At 44.3% G+C, this 20270-nt stretch overlaps 1 protein-coding gene across 1 annotated transcript in view; it reads right to left on the bottom strand.

The window, feature by feature from the left end:
- The window catches only part of AGMO (alkylglycerol monooxygenase), a 299706-nt gene that overhangs the window by 89470 nt on the left and 189966 nt on the right, over positions 1 to 20270 (bottom strand). Inside the window, exons 11-12 of the mRNA XM_089654571.1 lie at positions 18980 to 19062; positions 13512 to 13617 (exon numbers count right to left, since the gene is read on the bottom strand). Of these exons, the coding sequence (XP_089510697.1) occupies positions 13512 to 13617; positions 18980 to 19062 (189 nt within the window). The remainder of the gene's footprint in view (positions 1 to 13511; positions 13618 to 18979; positions 19063 to 20270) is intronic.

The raw sequence follows: 20270 nt of genomic DNA, 5'->3' as shown, positions 1-20270 counted from the left end.
GAGCGGCCCAACCAATCCGCAAGCGGCACAGGAGAGGATCTGAGTGAGTACCCATGCACCCCCTGGGCGGATAGGGGAAGGAGCACTCTGTTGGGAAACCAAATTAGCCCCCTGCTAGTGACTGTTCACCTCATTTAAAGGAACAGGCAGCCAGATCTCCTGCTTAGGAAGAAAGTCTTCGGGTTGCTGGGTGAAGAGCAGTTCATCTCGGGTCTGGTGTGGTACAACTGGAGCTGCTGGCTAGCACTCCAACAGAGACTGCATCAGAGAAGAGAAGCTGTGAATGGTTCAGGAAGTTGTCGCCCACTATCAGTTCCCTTGGGCATCTTATACACCCCTTTACCCCATCCAAGTTTAATCCCCTCAATAAAATAACAAGACCAATGCTCAAGGACTGGTTTCTGTCACCAGATGAACGCTTGTGTGGAAAATGCTGAATGACTGGCTGTGCAGGACTATAGGGGGACCCAATTCATCAGCAATCCCTAAGGGGGTAGTGCTACATCTGTAAACCCTACGCATACATACTGTTACTAAACAGTAACAAAACAAAAAAAAAGTAAAAAAGTAAGTGAGAGAGAGAGAGAGAGAGAGAGAGAGAGAGAGAGAGAGAGAGAGAGATGGATAGATAGAACCCAGCATGAAGGAGTACACCCCAACAGATTTGTCAGCAAACCTTTCCTTTCCTTTCAGAATCAACATTCTCTATGGGACAATATACTACAAAATCCTCCCCCAAATGTGGCCATTGATTGCAAGCAAGATTTATTAACTTGCACACACACAAAAAAGTATTTTTCCTAACAAATTAATTCAAGACCATGTTGCAAAAATGAATACACCCCAATGAAAGTCTTGGAAGCAAAGCTAAATTTTAGACAACAAAATTGTAATTAACATAAACTCCACTACAGGTGAGTTCAAATATTCATTAAACAGGTGTCCAGCAGACAGTTGATTATAAAAGGGCGTTACTTAACAAAGAAAATCCCTCCCATTTCATGCTGTCAGCAATGGCATTACATGGAAGAGAAATGTCCCAAGGCCTGAGAAAGAAAATAATTTCTTTACACAAGAAAGGTGAAGGCTGCAGGAAGATCAGCAAAGCTTTACTAATCAGTCAGAATACTGTAGCAAAAGTGATAAAAAAAATTTAACAAAGATGGAACTGCAACCATCTCACAGAGACATCTAGGCCGTCCATGGGAGTTAACACTTTGACAGGAGTGTCTTCTGATGAGAAGGGTTGAAGACAATGCCATGCAAGTTCACTGCAGTTAGCTAAATAAATAGAAAGCCAAACTGGGGTGATTGTTTCCCGTGACACACTATAGCGTACACTGCAGAGGAATGTCTTGCATGGGTGTCGTCCAGGAAAGAAGCCTCTCCTAAAGCCCATCGAGAATTTGCCAGGGCCAATGCTGCAAAAGAAGAAGACTACTGGGACTCTGTACTCTGAGTGATTATGCGAAGATAAATGTTCTTGGAACTGATGTCTTCAAAACTGTATGGTGTTGCAAAGGTGAGGAGTACAAAGAAAATTGCATGGTGCCTACTGTGAAACATGGTGGTGGCAGTGTCCTTCTGTGGTGCTGCTTGAGTGCTGCTAAGTCGGGGAGCTGCAAATCATCTATGGTATCATGAATTCACAGATGTACTGCTCTATACTGAAAGAGAAGATGCTCCCATCACTCCGTGCCCTTGGTCGTTGTGCACTTTTCCAACATGACAATGATCCAAAACACACATCTAAGGCCACTGTTGCATTTCTGAAGAAGAACCGGGTGAAAGTGATTCAGTGGCCAAGTATGTCTCCTGATCTGAACCCAATCGAACACCTATGGGGGATTCTGAAGAGACAAGTTGAGCATCGCTCTCCATCCAGCATCCAGGCTCTAAAAGAAGTCGTTCTTGAAGAATGGAAAAAATTCAATGTTGCAATATGTCGCCAACTTGTTCATTCCATGCCTAGAAGACTTGGTGCTGTCCTTACAAATCGTGGAGGTCATATAACATACTAGATGGAGTAATGTTTGTTGTGGGGTGGATTCATTTTTGCTTCAACGAATTTAAGTAAAATTGAAGATTATGTAATCTAAGTTATATTATTAACCTTTCTTTCATGTAATGAGCTAAACAAATGTTCTATAAAACTCAGTTTTGTCAAAATTGTGGAAATTGTTCTTGTGTTCATGGAGATATTGATGAAAATCTTACTTTTCAAAAGGGGAGTACTCATTTATGCTGAGCACTGTATTTATATACCGTATTTTTCGCTCCATAAGACGCACTTTTTTCCCCCCAAAAAAAGGGGGGAAAATGTCAGTGCATTTTATGGAGCGAATATAAAGCGGCCGGTCCGGTATTTCTGCCACCACCATGTCAGAATATGGCCGGCCGGCCGCTCAGCTGTTGTCTCCTGCAGGGCCTTACCTGTTCCTCGCTCCAGCGCTGCAGTCTTCCCGCGCTGGCTTCTGTGACAGCCGGGTGCCCACTGCGCATGTGCTGCGCTTTGTGAATGATCCGGTGTCTTCTGGGACACATGACAGGTCCCAGAAGGCGCCGGGCCATTCACAAAGCGCAGCGCTTCTCGCGCATGCGCAGTGGGCACCCGGCTGTCACAGAAGCCGGCCCGGGAAGAAGGAAGGAAGGACAACTCCGCGGAAGTGGGAGCGGGTACCTGTCAAATTCAGGTACCCGCTCCCCCTCCCTCCCCAAAGGTCAGCAGTCTCTGGTCATTCCCTGCACTGCCTGCAGTCTCTGGTCATCCCCTGCACTGTCTGCAGTCTCTGGTCATCCCCTGCACTGTCTGCAGTCTCTGGTCATTCCCTGCACTGTCCGCAGTCTCTGGTCATCCCCTGCACTGTGTCCGCAGTCTCTGGTCATTCCCTGTACTGTGTCTGCAGTCTCTGGTCATCTCCTGTACTGTGTCTGCAGTCTCTGGTCATCTCCTGTACTGTGTCTGCAGTCTCTGGTCATCTCCTGTACTGTGTCTGCAGTCTCTGGTCATCTCCTGCACTGTGTCCGCAGTCTCTGGTCATCTCCTGCACTGTGTCCGCAGTCTCTGGTCATCTCCTGCACTGTGTCCGCAGTCTCTGGTCATCTCCTGTACTGTGTCCGCAATCTCTGGTCATCTCCTGTACTGTGTCCGCAGTCTCTGGTCATCTCCTGCACTGTGTCCGCAGTCTCTGGTCATCTCCTGTACTGTGTCCGCAGTCTCTGGTCATCCCCTGTACTGTGTCTGCAGTCTCTGGTCATCTCCTGTACTGTGTCTGCAGTCTCTGGTCATCCCCTGTACTGTGTCTGCAGTTTCTGGTCATCTCCTGCACTGTGTCCGCAGTCTCTGGTCATCCCCTGTACTGTGTCTGAAGTCCATTGGTTCAGAATATTTTTTTTTCTTGTTTTTCCCCTCTAAAACCTAGGTGTGTGTTATGGTCAGGTGCGTCTTATGGAGCGAAAAATATGGTACTTTATATGTACATATATTAACTGAAGAAAACAATCGGCCTGGCCTTATTTCTTTCTCTCATCTCATAAAACTTAAAAAAAAAATTCTGAATCTGTACACAGCCCCTCAGTAAATTCTACCAGCACATGCCTATAATTCTCCACCTATCCTAACAATTTTTGGAACAACCATTCGAGAAAACCCCGGCCATCAGACAGCAGCATCCTTTTTAATGAAAGCGGCGTATATAAATAATTTAATCACTATATTGATTTCATTTTATGCTGCTTCCCTATTTTTACAGAGGCATCTTGTGGCCGGCTCTTTAAAAAAAATAAAAAAATAAAATAAAAAAGTTGGATGCAAGTCTTTCAAAACAGGCCGGCCTATCCTATTCAGCTCAAAATTTATTCCACATACGGTTCAAAACAATTGGTTCCCCCCCCCCTTTATGGCTTGCTCTGCATTTCCATGACACTTCATAAACTTTTTCGAGCTCCATCTTGAAAACCACTATCCTTATACCTGGTAAGCAAGACGGGGGAACACCTAACAATGCTCCGGTGGAGTTTAGACTAGTTTATGAAGTGCCAGAGGAATCTGGAGCAGATCTGGGCTGCGGAAAGCCGGTGCAGGCTCTAGGAAAGGCTCAGTGAGCATAAACATGCCATAAATAGAGGGATGAAATGGGTCAGATCCAGCCAAACACCGCAGTAATAGCACACAACTAATGCACGTTTTTAAGGGTTGGTGAAGAGGGGGGGGGGGATAGTTTAAGGCTGTCCTCAAGAAGGAACAATGAATGAAGCACAGACTCCAGCAGAGGAGAGGACTGAGTTGGGTGTGGGATTATAACAAAAGGACCCTTTGTGGCCCAGTCAATAGGACCATTGAGTATCAAGGAATATATTTGAAAGAATAATTGAAACATTATTGCACTCAGGTTTTAGTAAGGTGAAAGAAATACCGGGGCTACCATTGCCCCTCTTTCTCGCTGTCTCCGACTGCAATGCCTCATAAGCATTCAGATTAGAAGAATGTGCTTAAAGGCCAACCCTGACAATGTTTTAAAGTAATCTCCCTTAGAGGTGATTAAAAAAAACTGTTCTGGCCAGGGGCGGACTGACCATTTGGAAACGCGGGCACTGCCCGAGGGCCCGGGGTCAGTAGGGGGCCCCATGAGATGCCCCTGGTACCTTTTTCATAGGATTTTTTGAGTTTGGGCAAGGACACAGGGGCCCTATGATCCCCTATTGCCCGGGGGTCCCATGAGTTGTCAGTCCGCCCCTGGTTCTGGCTGCAATGCTCATTGCCACTCCCGCGCTGTCCACTGAAATTATTTATTTTGGCCACTAGAGGTCCTTAGTCCTCTGGGAAGAATGACACCCAACATCATTGAAGACAAAAGCCTGAGGGCATCAAGTGCTTCCTCTCTGAGGGGGCATCAGCACAGCACCCTGCACTCAGAGTGGAAAGATGCAGACATAAAAGGCATTAACTTTCTGTACTCACCTACCCCCAGAAAGGCTACAAAGAGGAAAAGGAACCCATGAGTCATGTGACCAGCTCAAAGACATCAGAAAGTTGGTATTTTTGGGGGGGGTGTTGGTCTGCACCAGTTATCACCACTTGGTTATGCCCGGTGCGGCTGCTGAGTAAAAGGGACACTGAAAAGAACAGTCAGGCTGGGAGAAGGGGGCTATTTGATGGGTTACTATGAGGCCACTGAGCACCAATGTTGGGGGGTTATTGTTACAGCAAGCCACTGACCACCAACACTAAGGGGGGGGGGAGTGTTAACTTTACTACCACTGACCACAAAAACTAGTGGGGTTATTTTCACAGCCTGCCACTAACCACCAATGCTGGAAAGGGAAATTTAAGTTTACAGCCTGCCACTGACCAATAATGCTGGGGAGGGGAGAGGGGGTAATTATTGCATCCTTATACTGACCAACAATGCTGGGGGTTAATGTTACTATCATTGACCACCAATACTGGATGGGTTATTTTTACTGCCTGCCACTAACCAACAATGCTGGGGTGTAATTATTGCAGCCTGCCATTAACCAACAATGCTGGGGGTAATTATTGCAGCCTGCCACTAACCAACAATGCTGGGGGGGTAATTATCACAGCCTGCCACTAATAATGCTGGGGTGTAATTATTGCAGCCTGCCACTAACCAACAATGCTGGGGGGTAATTATTGCAGCCTGCCACTAACCAACAATGCTGGGGGGGGGGGTAATTATCACAGCCTGCCACTAATAATGCTGGGGTGTAATTATTACAGCCTGCAACTAACCAACAATGCCGGAGGGAAATTATTACAGCCCCCCTAACCAACAATGCTAGGGGGCATTTATTGCAGCCTGCCGCTAATCAACAATTCTGAAGGGTTAGCATTGCTACCAGTTCCTACCAATGAAGAGGGGAACATGGGGGCCAGTTATACCAGTGCTGGGGGATTTTATTCCTGCCAATTACACCAATACTGGGAATTACCATTACAACCACTAACACCACTGAAGGTGCTTATTTTGCTTCTACACTACAAGGCATACAAATGAAGCAATGCCCATTTTGCTGGCCAAGCCTCCAGTTGTACGGTGGGCAAGGCACTAATTACATCACATTTTTCTACTTTATCCCTTTAAATATTGGTATGTATGCATGAGATAGTGTCACATGGATCGATATGTAAGTATGGTATCTTGGTGTCTTTCTGTCTGTCCTCCACCAGCCAATTCTGCTCCCACCCCCATCAGGCAAGATGTTTGATTTGACTAATGCCTACACTGAAATTGACTAATACTTAAATTAATTTAAATGTATGGGGACTGTTAAAAATAATCTTCTATGGCTGGCAGATATGCTTGACAGCCACCAGGTAAGTATTATAAAAGCATAAAATACATATCAAGGCCTCCAGAAGGGGGAGGGGTTATTAGGAGGAGGGCTTTTATTGTTCCACTATGTCACCCTCATAAATGATGGGTGATAAGTGATATTGAAAACTGTTTGGGGATAGCTGTACCAGTTTAATAGATGTCCTCTTGTATGTGAACCTATTTGTCTAAAATGTGCACCTCACTGTCCTCGAACGTATGGGCCTTCAGCCATGTAACCAGGGGTGGACTGACCATTTGGAAACTCGGGCACTGCCTGAGGGCCCGGGGTCAGTAGGGGGCCCCATGAGATGCCCCTGGTACCTTTTTTATAGGCTTTTTTGAGTTTGGGCAAGGAAACAGGGGCCCCATGATCCCCTATTGCCCGGGGGCCCCATGAGTTGTCAGTCCACCCCTGCATGTAACGAAAACAATTAACACCTGTCCCAAACTTCATAGCACTATTGTTGCTGGATGATGCAATTAGAGCAAGGTGGTTCACGAACTTTAACACCTTGGGTCATGTTCTTGGATGATCAGCATTTGCCTTGACACGTATCATGGTCACTGGAGTAAGGTGAATGAGTCAGCTGTGTGTCACAGACCACAGTCTGTATACACCAGCAACTCTGATGGGGGCATTTGATGTAAGGGGCACTCTGATGGGGATATTTGATGTAAGGGGCACTCTGATGGGGATATTTGATGTAAGGGGTACTCTGGTGGGGACATTTGATCTAGGGGGGCACTCTGATGGGGACATTTGATGTAAGAGGCACTCTGATGGGGGCATTTGATGTAGGGGGGGCACTCTGATGGGGACATTTGATGTAAGAGGCACTCTGATGGGGGCATCTGATGTAGGGGGGCACTCTGATGGGGACATTTGATGTAAGGGGACACTGTGATGGGGACATTTAAATGTACTGTAAGTGGAACTCTGATTGGGACATCTGATGTAAGGTGGCACTCTAATGGGGACATTTAAATGTAAGCGGCACTCTGATGGGGACATTTGATTTAAGGTGGCATTCTGATGTGGACATTTGATGTAGAGGGACACTTATGGGGACATTTAATGTAAGGAGGCGCTCTTATGGGGACATTTGAAGAAAGTGCTGCACTCTGATCAGGACATTTGATGTAAGGGGGGCACTCTGATCAGGACATTTGATGTAAGGGGGCACTCTGATGGGGACATTTGATGTAAGGAGGTGCTCTTATGGGGACATTTGAAGAAAGGGGGGCACTATGATCAGGACATTTCATGTAGGGGGACACTCTGATGGGAACATTTAAATGTAAGGGGCATTCTAATGGGGACTTTGATGTCAGGGGGCACTCTGATGGGCACATTTGATGTAAGGGGGCAATCTGATCAGGACATTTGATATAAGGGGACACTCTTAATGGGAACATTTGATGTAAGGTGTTACTCTGATGGGGACATTTGATGTGGAGGGGGTGCACTCTGATGGAGACAGTTAATGTAAAGAGTGCTATGTTGGGGAAAACTGATGTAAGTGGGGACCCCTATAGGAACCCTAATGTAAGGGGGAATTATGATAAGGACTCCTGATAAAAGGAGGGACAACTGATAAAAAAGGGAAGCACGTTCAGTTTGATCTTCTAGCTGACTAGCTGTCAGACGTTACTTCCGGGTTGTGACTCATAGTACAGAAGCTGGTTGAGTGCACAGGGAATACTGGTTCCATGCATCTCTGTCACACTATCAACATTATGCCCCCTAATTCTTTTTACTGAGCCCTCAGATCAGATAGGCTAGACCCAGCACTGCTTGGAGTGACAGAAGACAGATGTGACTTTGGGTGACATTGGGTTCAGGCAAGTCCTAGGACTCAGCAAAAACAAGAAGAGTTGAGGCACAGGTTCTAAGGAGCCTCCTGGTGTTTGTCAGAGCACCAAGGAAGGAGTGATGGACTTCCACTGCTGATGGCTCCGAGGTTGCAGTCCTCTGACACACCAGAATAGGCAGCTACTGAGCAGGAAGCAGCGGTGAGAGTCACTGGGAGCACCAGGATAACAGAATCATGGGTGAGAGTCTCTGGAAATACTGGAGTGCTAAGATCACAGGAACACAGCAGTGGGAGTCTCTGGGAGCACCGGAGTGCTGGGATCAAAGGAACACAGGAGTGAGAATCGTTCAGCACTGAGGTGTTGGAATCACTGCAACACAGCAGTAAGAGCCTCTGGGAGCACTGGGGTGTAGGGATCACCGGAATACAGATGAGAGTCCTGATAAACATTGGGGTGCTGGGATAACCAGAACACAGGTATAAGAGTCTCTGGGAGCACCGGGATGCAGGAATGACAGGGACATGGGTGTGAGTAATTGGAAGTGCTGGGATGACAGAAACAAAGGGTACAGGGGTCACTGGATGTTATAGGAGTCATAGAGGACATAGGGGACAAAGACATGCTGGAAGCAGGAATGTTAGAAAAACAAGGTGTGATGGTCACGGCGTCAGACCCCCAGCCCTTCTCACCAACTCATGACCAAGGGACTAGCCAATCTAAAACCCACGCTGTCACGTGCGTAACAATGCCATGCTCAGCTGCACCCTGCACAAAGATTTTCCAGCTCACTGGAAGCCTGAGAGCGATTGTTACTGGGTCAGGTTAATTACGCAATTAACCCTTCACACTGCCACCACCACCTTTTTGTAGAGAAAAGGAGGAAACTCCCCAATATTAGCAATAACACTATGATGTTTGAACAATGGTCTGTATACACACTGTCACCACAGGCAGAGATATATAGAGATTTAAAAACACACAGTGGCGCTCTTCAGAGGCAGGGATTCTTAGTTTGCATTAAAGAGCTTTAGAAACAGTTCAACACTTTTCAGGAAATAAGATTTATTACTAAAAAGGTCAAAATGGTGCAATAAAAGTATTTACAGAAAAAGATGTAACCAATATATATATATAATATAAATACAGAGAGCAATAACACAGCAGAGAGATAACAGAAAGAAGTTTAGAGAGGTAGAATATTTGCCGTCAGCCTTGGTTTAAGCAGCTTCACAGGTCCTGAGCAAAAGGGTGCCTTTTCTCCCAAAGTTGGTTCTTGGTGTTAAAAGGGAGATCTCTTCTTCTTAGCTTCTCCAAACCTGACAACCTCTTTTGTAGGAACTCAGCAGGGTGTCTCCTTAAGCAGGGGTGTTTTAGGCGGGAACTCAGGCTATGACTAAATCCCTCGCAAGCTATACCATGGTCAATAACCTTCCCTAGGTACATGTAACATTCTATCCACGGGTAGGATAATATGCAGAACGATATTTTGAACGTCTAGACATCAGATATGGCATATCTGCCTGTGACGGTTCAAGAGCTATTGCTTTCTGCTCTCTGGTAGACGTAATCTAGGGGTGTAAGGTATCAAGTGACTTGTATTAAAGTGAGCTATCCAAATATATGCTTTGCTTCATTGTAATTATTTCCTAACTTAAGATATGAAATTATATGTAAAAGTGGGTTTTAAATGTGATGTCTGTTTTACGGCTATCTAGGAATGTCTTTGAAGTCCAGTGAAGGACTGGTTTATGGCTTTACGATTAGCTTCAGAGCAAGAGTCTCACAGACATACTGGGCCCAGGCTAATTGGGGTTTATAACCATGAAGCTACCCCGCTGGACCTGATGCCTGCGATCTCAGCATACATACAGACCACATTCCTGAGGGAGGGGGATTGGAGGGAGAGAGAGAATGATACAAGATGGAGGATCTGTAGCAAGATGGATGACCGCGTCCATCTCTGTACGTACATTTGCTACACAAGGGATCAGGTGTACAGAGAAATTTTTACAAATAAATATCTGAAAAGTGTGGTGTGCATTTGTATTCAGCCCCCCGGAGACAATACTTTGTAGAACCACCTTTCGCTGCAAATACAGGGCAATCTTAGAAAAAAAACGCTGTGTGTGGCAGAAAACAAACACTGCACGTCAACCTGAACACACCATCCCCACTGTGAAACATGGTGGTGGCAGCATCATGTTGTGTGGATGCTTTTCTTCAGCAGGGACAGGGAAGCTGGTCAGAGTTGATGGGAAAATGGATGGAACCAAATACAGGGCAATCTTAGCAGAAAACCTGTTAGAATCTGCAAAAGACCTGAGACTGGGCGGAGGTTCACCTTCCAGCAGGGCAACAACCTAAAACATCCAGCCAGAGCTACAATGGAATGGTTTAGATCAAAGTATATTCATGTGTTATGTGTCATGTGTCATTCCTTCTACTGTCCCCCCAATGTAATGAGCCTTCTTCTCACTGGCCACCAATGTAAGTAGTATTCTTCCCACTGATCACCAATGTGAAGAGCATTCTTCTTATTGGCCACCAATATAAGGAGCATATTTCCCACTTAAATCCAATGTGAATTGTTACATAGTTAGTCTGGCTGTAAAAAGACAAAAGTCCATCCAGTTCAACCATTAAAAAAAAGTTATAATCCTACACCCACAGTTGATCCAGAGGAAGACAAAACACCCAGCAAAGCATGATCCAATTTGCTCCTGCAGGGAAAAAAAATCCTTCCTGATCCCCCGAGAGGCAATCGGATATTCCCTGGATCAACTTTACCTATAAATGTTATATCCAGTTATATTCTGTGTATCCAAAAAAGAATCCAGGACTTTTTTAAAGCAATCCACTGAGCTGGCCAGAACCAACTCTTGAGGGAGTCTATTCCACATTTTCACAGCTCTCACTGTGAAGAAACCTTTCTGTGTTTGGAGATTAAATTTATTTTCCTCCAGACGTAAAGAGTGCCCCCTTGTCCTCTGTGATGACCTCAGGGGGAATAACTCTACACCGAGTTCACTATATGAACCACTGATGTATTTATACATGGAGATCATATCCCCCCTTATGTATTATACATGGAGATCATATCCCCCCTTATGTATTATACATGGAGATCATATCCCCCCTTATGTATTATACATGGAGATCATATCCCCCCTTATGTATTATACATGGAGATCATATCCCCCCTTATGTATTATACATGGAGCTCATATCCCCCTTATGTATTATACATGGTGATCATATCCCCCCTTATGTATTATACATGGAGATCATATCCCCCCTTATGTATTATACATGGTGATCATATCCCCCTTATGTATTATACTTGGAGATCATATCCCCCCCTTATGTATTATACATGGTGATCATATCCCCCCTTATGTATTATACATGGAGATCATATCCCCCCTTATGTATTATACATGGAGATCATATCCCCCCTTATGTATTTATACATGGAGATCATATCCCCCCTTATGTATTATACATGGAGATCATATCCCCCCTTATGTATTATACATGGAGATCATATCCCCCCTTATGTATTATACATGGTGATCATATCCCCCTTATGTATTATACTTGGAGATCATATCCCCCCCTTATGTATTATACATGGTGATCATATCCCCCCTTATGTATTATACATGGAGATCATATCCCCCCTTATGTATTATACATGGAGATCATATCCCCCCTTATGTATTATACATGGAGATCATATCCCCCTTATGTGTTATACATGGAGATCATATCCCCCCTTATGTATTATACATGGAGATCATATCCCCCCTTATGTATTATACATGGTGATCATATCCCCCCTTATGTATTATACATGGAGATCATATCCCACCTTATGTATTATACATGGAGATCATATCCCCCCTTATGTATTATACATGGAGATCATATCCCCCTTAATCTCCTCTTCTCAAGAGAGAATAAATTCAGTTCCTCTAATCTTCCCTTATAGCTGATCTCCTCCATGCCTCTTATCAGTTTGGTTGCCCTTCTCTGTACTTTCTCCAGTTCCCCAATGTTCTTTTTGTGAATTGGAGCCCAAAACTGAACTGCATATTCCAGATGAGGTCTTACTAATGATTTGTACCGGGGGAAATGATATCTCTCTCTGGAGTCTATACCTCTCCTAATACAAGAGAGGATTTTGCTCGCTTTAGAACCCGCAGCTTGGCATTGCATGCCGTTATTAAGCGTGTGATCTACCAGAACCCCCAGATCCTTCTCCACCATTGACCCCCCCAGTTGTACCCCCCCCCCCCTAGTATCTATGATGCATGCATATTCATAGCCCCCAAGTACATAACCTTACATTTATCAACATTAAACCTCATTTGTCACATAGTTGCCCAATTACACAGAGCATTGAGGTCAGCTAGTAAGTTGGAAACATCCTGTAAGGACATTATTCCACGGCACAGCTTGGTGTCATCTGCAAAGACTGAAATGGGATTTTTAATCCCAAACCCTATATCATTTATATATTATAAAAAAATTAGGGTCCCAACACTGAACCTTGGGGTACACCACTGACAACCCTAGACCCTTCAGAGTATGAATGTAAGGAACATTCTTCCTACTGATCACCAATATGAGGAACAATTATCCTACTGACCACCAATGTAAGGAACATTCTTCCCACTGACCACCAATGTAAGGAGCATTCTTCCCACTGACCACCAATGTGAGGAACATTCTTACCAACGATCACCAATGTAAGGGACATTCTTCCCACTGATCACCAATGTAAGGAGCATTCTTCCCACTGATCACCAATGTAAGGAGCATTCTTCCCACTGACCACCAATGTAAGGGACATTCTTCCCACTGACCACCAATGTAAGGGACATTCTTCCCACTGATCACCAATGTAAGGAGCATTCTTCCCACTGATCACCAATGTAAGGAGCATTGTTCCCACTGACCACCAATGTAAGGAACATTCTTCTCACTGACCCCCAATGTAAGGAACATTCTTTCCACTGGCCACCAATGTGAGGAAATTCTTCTTACTGACTACCAATGTGAGGAACATTCTGCCCACTGGTCACTAAAGCAAGGAGGATTCTTCTCAGCAAATATGAATATGAGGAACATTCTTCCCACTAACTACCATTGTTCTCTCACTGACCTCTACACTAATGAACCATAAGCTGTAGATATGAAAATGACTGGCAGGGTTTCGGTGAGACTCTACATTTATTTCAAGGTTCCTTCATCTTAAAAGGTTGGGAAATTCTGCTTTAGGAGGTCTCATTGGACTTTAGTCACTTCCACAGAAAGCAGAAAATAACAATGTAAAAATAAAGTAAAATTTACCTCACAAATAGTTGTCAGTAAAGGAATGTCTGTTGTCAGGAAGCCGTATTTCTGAAGCAGTAGAAAGACACAACATCGGAACATCTCCAATACAGCTGCTGTCGGTCTGAACAAAAAGCGCAGTGTCAACTAAATTTGCAAAATCCTTTTTCTTTATTTAAACATACAAAACATTATATAAAAAAGTATAAAAAGGTATAAACATTATACATTTAGAAGTTAGAGTATCAATGTTTTACCCAAGAGTCACAAGACTTTCACCTGAGGTTCACACATTTTTCCAGTAGAATCTCATGCGAAAATGTGTGAATCTCAGGTGAAGGTTGTGAAGCCTGCTTGCGTGCCCCCATAGCAAGAGGCTTTCTGTTGGGGGCACTCAGCAGAAGGGAAAAGCCAGGATCTGCGGCAGGAAACCCAAAAAGTACAAAATTAGGGCTGCTCTGTGCAAAACCATTGAACAGGGCAGGTAAGTATAACATGTTTGTTATTTAAAAAAAAATCTCTTTCCTTTAGAATCATTTTAAGGTCTATGAAGCTTTCCTGGCACCACGGATGGATTTTGTAACCTGAATGTGGAGGTTTCACAATTTTCACACCTCCCATCCTGCTCTTGGACAATCAACAGCTAGATATTCCATAGTGAGTGGATTAAGGTGTTGGTGCTACCCGTTCAGGGGTGTATTTACCACAAGGCAAACAAAGCATTTGCCTAGGGCGGCACTTTTCGGGGGGCAGCACTGCCCCTTGGAAGAAGGGACACATGAGGCAAGGGGACCTGGTGGATTCCGAGAGAGGCTGCGGGTTTCATGATGGTGCATGCACAGCCCAACTCTCATTCCTGGGGATGTTTGGAGCTGTGAAGGTGAGTGCCTTTTTCTCAAGGCTCTCTCGGATGGGAGGCAGGGGTGTTGTTGGTCAATGTCAGGCTCTCTCTAAGGGGGGTGCAATTTTTGTGTTGCCTAGGGCAGCACAAAACCTAAATACGCCACTGTACCCACCTGGATATAAATGCTAAACTATCTTCCTGGCAAATAGCTTGGAGAGGCTAAAAACATCTTCAATATTACAGAACAAGTCCAGTCGAATTTGGCTAACTGACAGTATTTGCTACATTTTTACTCTTAGGCTCCATTCACACCCATGTGTTATTTTAGTGCTTTTTGCAGAAACGCACTACAGTCCATTTACTATGGTTTCCTATGGGACATGTTCACATTTGTGCTTTTTTGAGCTGCTGTGTTTTTGGAAAGGGTCAGGGACTTTTTTTAAAAGCAAAAAGCAGTGTTTTTGCTACAATAGAGTTCAATGGAGACTCTGCTGAAATGCATGGTAGTGCATTTTTGCCACTTTTTTCCAGTGTTTTTGCCACGTTTTGTGTTTTGCATTTTTACTCTGCCCAGTAAAATAAAGAGCTGAACAAAATGCAAAACGCGGTAAAAACACAGCAAAAACACGTGTAGAAAAAGGCATAACAAACTGCAAAAAGCACTGCAAAACGGGCAAAACGTAAACTGCACAGGTGTGAACGGAGCCTTAGGCCTCAAACACACGGAACGTTCAGCCCTGATGCATGAGACTCATGCGGGTGGAAGGTGCGGGTGGCACAGTGGCTTAGTGGTTAGCACATCTGCCTTAAATGGGTCATGGGTTTGATTCCCAACCATGGCGCCTCCTGCATGGAGTTTGCATGTTCTCTCTGTGCTTGCGTGGGTTTCCTCCAGGTGCTCCGGTTTCCTCCCACACTCCAAAGACATGCTGGTAGGTGAATTGGCTCCTGTCTAAATTGTCCCTAGTATGTGTATGTATGAATGTGAGTTAGGGACCTTAGATTGTACACCCCTTGAGGGTTAGGGACTGATGTGAATGTACAATATATATGTAAAGTGCTGCGTACATTGATGGCGCTATATAAGTACCTGAAATAAATAAATAATGATGCAAGAGTACTATCCAAATGCACATGTTCCTGCGTTAAAAATGTCAGTGTGTATAAGTGGGCGCTGCAGTGACTGTCGGCTGGAACCAAACAGAATTAGCAAAGGAGAATGACACCAGCACACCGAGGATCACTAATATGGGTTCAAAAATTTTAATGAACGATCACATAGTTACAGCAAGGCAACGATTCAGAGTCTCACAGGACCCCTTCATCAGGCATGTGACAATGAAGGGGTCCTGTGAGACTCCGAAACGTTGCCTTGCTGTAACTATGTGATCGTTCATTAAAACATTTGGACCCGTATTGGTGATCCTCGGTGTGCTGGTGACATTCTCCCTTGCTGATTCTGTTCGGTTCCACCCGACAGTCACTGCAGTGCCCACTTATACACACTGCCATTTTTAATGCAGGATCACCAATACGGGTCCAATACGGGTTCAAAAGTTTTAATGAACGATCACATAGTTACAGCAAGGCAACATTTTATGCCTGATGAAGGGGTCCTGCGAGACTCCAAAACGTTGCCTTGCTGTAACTATGTGATCGTTCATTAAAACGTTTGGACCCGTATTGGTGATCCTCGGTGTGCTGGTGACATCCTCCTTTGCTGATTAGGTGCGGCTGGAAGGCAGAGGCACACAGACCAACACTGCTGCTTGCAGCCTGTAAAATTGTATGAGACAGACAGCTGTTGCAGTAGACAGGGTCAGATGGTGTACCAAGTGATACTAGTGATTAGTACAAATAATAAAGGTGCAGCGCTAAGAGTAGGAGTAATATCATGCAAATATCAACAGGGAAAGAGAACAGAGATTAAGAAATATACAAGGTGTAGATTGGTTATCAAGGGCACATTGGGTAATATAAAATTATTGGTCAAAAATCAGTATAATGTCCAAAATCACAAGAAATGTGAGTATAGGAATCTTGCAGGGTCCCGTCTATCGGTGAAGATAAGTGATCCAAAGGTGAAGGTAAATAAATAAGTGGAATGCGCACTCACCAGAAGTGCGTTTAACCACTTGAGCTCCTGAGGATTTACCCCCCTTAATGACCAGGCCTCTTTTTGCTACTCGGCGCTGCACTACTTCAACTGATAATTGCGCGGTCATGCAATGCTGCACCCAAACGAAATTTACGTCCTTTTTTGCACACAAATAGAGCTTTCTTTAGGTGGTATTTGATCATCTGTGCGCTTTTTATTTTTCACGCTATAAACAAAAAAAGGCCAAACGTTTTGAAGAAAAACAATATTTTTTATTTTCAGCTATAAAAAATACATAGTAAACTCAAAGTTGGTTATAAATTTAGGCCAAAATGTATTCTGCTCCATGTTTTTGGTAAAAAAAAATCCCAATAAGTGTATATTGATTGCTTTGTGTGGAAGTTATAGCGTCTACAAACTATGGTATAAATACTGCAACTTACGCCATTTTTCTGCTATACAGCGCTGCTCTAGTTTAACGGACAATTGCGCGGTCATGCAATACGGTACATAAATGAAATTTACATCCTTTTTTTCCCCACAAATTGAACTTTCTTTTGGTGGTATTTGATCGTCTGTGCAGTTTTTATTTTTTGCGCTATAAAAAAAAAAGGCTGACAATTTTGAGGGAAAAAAAACAATATTTTGGACTTTTTGCTATAAAACATGTCCAGTAAAAAAAAATGCAAAAATCAAATTTAGTCATAAATTTCTGCCAAAATGCATTCTGCGACATGTCTTTGCTAAAAAAAAAACCCCAATCCGTGTAAATTAATTGGTTTACGTGAAAGTTATAGTGTTTACAAATGGCGGGAAAGATAATGGGATTTTTAGGGTTTTTTTATACTGATAATGGCGGCGATCAGTGAATTATGGCAGCGACCAGCGACTTATTGCGGGACTGCGGCGGACATTTTGACATTGGGGGGGGTACTGACTTGGGGTCACTGACATCCCCAAAAACACTAATACAGTGATCAGTGCAAAAAAAAAAAAAAAACTGACACTGTACTAATGGCAATGGGGAGGAAGGGGTTAACTTTATTTAGCAGGGAAGGGTTATAGGAGTGAGGGGAGTGTTTTACTAGGGGGTGGGGGTGTGTACTGGGCGGGACAAGGCTGATCGAGAAAGAAAAACTGTTCTTTCTCGATCAGCTCATCCTCGAGCTGTCAGGGAAGTGACAGACAGCACAGCTACTGCAGCTGTGCTCTCTGTCACTGTTTGCCGCTGATCGCCGGGACATAGCCGCTAAGGAGCAGCTGTGACCCGGCGACTCACATCTGCGGCAGAGAACCGCGGGACAAATAGGGCGGCGGCGCGCCTCGTGCGCGCCCCCTATTTGTTTACAAAACACACGTCTTAAAACGTGGTTTTGCCTGTGAGTGCCGCCCTGCCGCCGTATATGTACAGTGGCTGGGCGGCATGCGGTTAAAATACGCATGAAAGAAGTTTCCTCTATCAACAGATACATCTAGGTCATCTGCGTTCTGGTCAGGCTGCACTCCCAAACATCCTTTGGTCATCCGTTATGACAGGGCTCCAGGGTTCATCAGACAATCGCACACATCCGGGGTCCCCTTTTAGAATAGGCACTGCGGAGGGTGGAAACTTCTTTCATGCGTATTTTAAACGCACTTCTGGTGAGTGCGCATTCCACTGATTTATTTACCTTCACCTTTATTGATTTTTGACCAATAATCTCTGTTCTCTTTCCCTGTTGATATTTGCATGATATTACTCCTACTCTTAGCGCTGCACCTTTATTATTTGTACAGTTCTTTGGAAGGGTTTATTGGTTACCTTTTTGGTGTTCTAGCGGCTTATATACATATTTTAAATAAGCTTTCTTTGCAGTAGCGCTCGCTATACAATCTATATACAGATACTAGTGATTGGGGAAGTATGCGCCTGGGGTCACATGCCCAAAACACAAACTGCTTGATTTTTTTCGTACGACCGTCATACCACCGCATAGAAAATCGATCGTATGCGAAACAACAACATTTTTCACTGTTGTTCAACCAGATTTTGTTCGTTCACAATATTGTTATCGGTAAAAACATCCCGCTCATCAACGAAGAGAAAATCGTTCGATCAGTGGCACCGCTACATTTTTCGGACGATTTTCTTATCGTGTGTATGGCGCATTAGGGACGTTTTTCTACTAGGAACGTGGCTGACGTCACCGTCAAAGAAAACGCCCCCCCCCCCCCGAGGGAAATCCCTGACAACCTTTTTAATGATATCTTCTATACTTTAAAAGTAATTTGATTATTATTGCTTTGCCATCAGTACAAATTGTAACCATAATTATTCTCTCACATGGCGAAGATCCTGCTGTGTAATTATCCCCCTGTATCATGTACTAAAGCGCTACTGCGGGGTTTTTTTTTTTGGGCGGCGTTCAGGAAAGAGACAAGGTTACCGCGCTTAGATCATTTATTAGGAAGAACGACTAATTACACAGAGATGGGAGAAGGAAACGTATAATCAGAGGGAGGTCTGGGATAAAGCAGCTGCAAGGTAACAGATGAACCACTTGCCTGTTCTCCAGCAGGAATCCCAGAGACGTCAGCATCAGGAGTATGTAGAGGATCCTGGCCAGGAGCGATATCGGGGATAACATCTGTTTACAGACATAAGAACACTTTTTACTATTTGTTTCATTAGAGGGATTCGCTTACCCCAGGTTCACACCTAAGCGTTTTCCGCGGCGTTTTGCAGAAACGTAGTACAATCCATTTAACGTGATTTCCTAAGGGGCAGGTTCGCATCTAGGCATTTTCACCCGGTGCATTTTTTGGAAAGGGTCAGGGACTTTTTTGAATGCAAAACATTGTGTGTTTGGTTCTATAGACTTCAATGGGAACGCTGCAGAAATGCATGTGTTGCATTTTTTATGTGTTTTTGCTGCATTTTTGATGCGTCTTGTGTGTTAAATCTGCCTAGCAACAAGAAAAATAAAATAAAAAAAAAACGAAAAAACAAAACAAAACATGTAAAACGCAGCAAAAATTCAGCAAAGGGTTAATTGTGTGCTGGGAGTGTTTTACTGGGGGGGAGGAGGGGGGGGTGTGCTTCACTGCTCTGGATGGCTGTGCTGTGCACAGCCATCCAGAGCAGTGTGCCGGAGCTGACAGGGAGGAGAACTGTTAGTAAACAAACCAGTCCTCCTCCCTGTTGGAGATCTTCGGAAATCACAGGATGCTGGTGAGTAATTATGTGATTGACAGCCGCGAATGGCGGCACTGGTAGGGCGCTCGTGCGGCTTGTGCGTGCCCCCTACCCGGAAATGCAACCATCTCCTGTAGTATGTCTTCAGTCTCTGCCCATCTCCTGTAGTATTTCTGCAGTCCCTGACCATCTACTGTAGAATGTCCACAGTCTCTGACCAGCTTTTTTTTATTAGGTCTACATTCCCCCACCAACTCCTAATTTAATCCTGCAGTATTTCTGCATTCTCTGACCATCTCCTGTATGATGTCTTCAGTCTCTGACCATCTCCTGTAGTATGTCTGCAGTCTCTGACCATCTCCTGTAGTATGTCTTCAGTCTCTGACAATCTCCTTTAGTAGGTATATAGTCTCTGACCATTTCTTGTAGTATGTCTTCAGTCTCTGACCATCTCCTGTAGTATGTATTCAGTCTCTGACCATCTCCTGTAGTATGTCTGCAGTCTCTGACCATCTCCTGTAGTATTTCTGCATACTCTGACCATCTGCTGTAGTATGTCTGCAATCTCTGACCATGCCCTGTAGCATATCTGCTGTCTCTGACCATCTTCTGTAGTATTTCCTCAGTCTCGTTCTCTAACCATCTCCTGTAGTACGTCTG

The sequence above is a fragment of the Staurois parvus genome, unplaced genomic scaffold (assembly GCF_062004578.1).
Source record: "Staurois parvus isolate SC_StPar_1 unplaced genomic scaffold, SC_StPar_1.0 ptg000779l, whole genome shotgun sequence".
Classification (NCBI taxonomy): Eukaryota; Metazoa; Chordata; class Amphibia; order Anura; family Ranidae; genus Staurois; species Staurois parvus.
The sequence above is the reverse complement of the archived record's forward strand: the minus strand, read 5'-3'. Positions and strand labels throughout refer to the sequence as shown.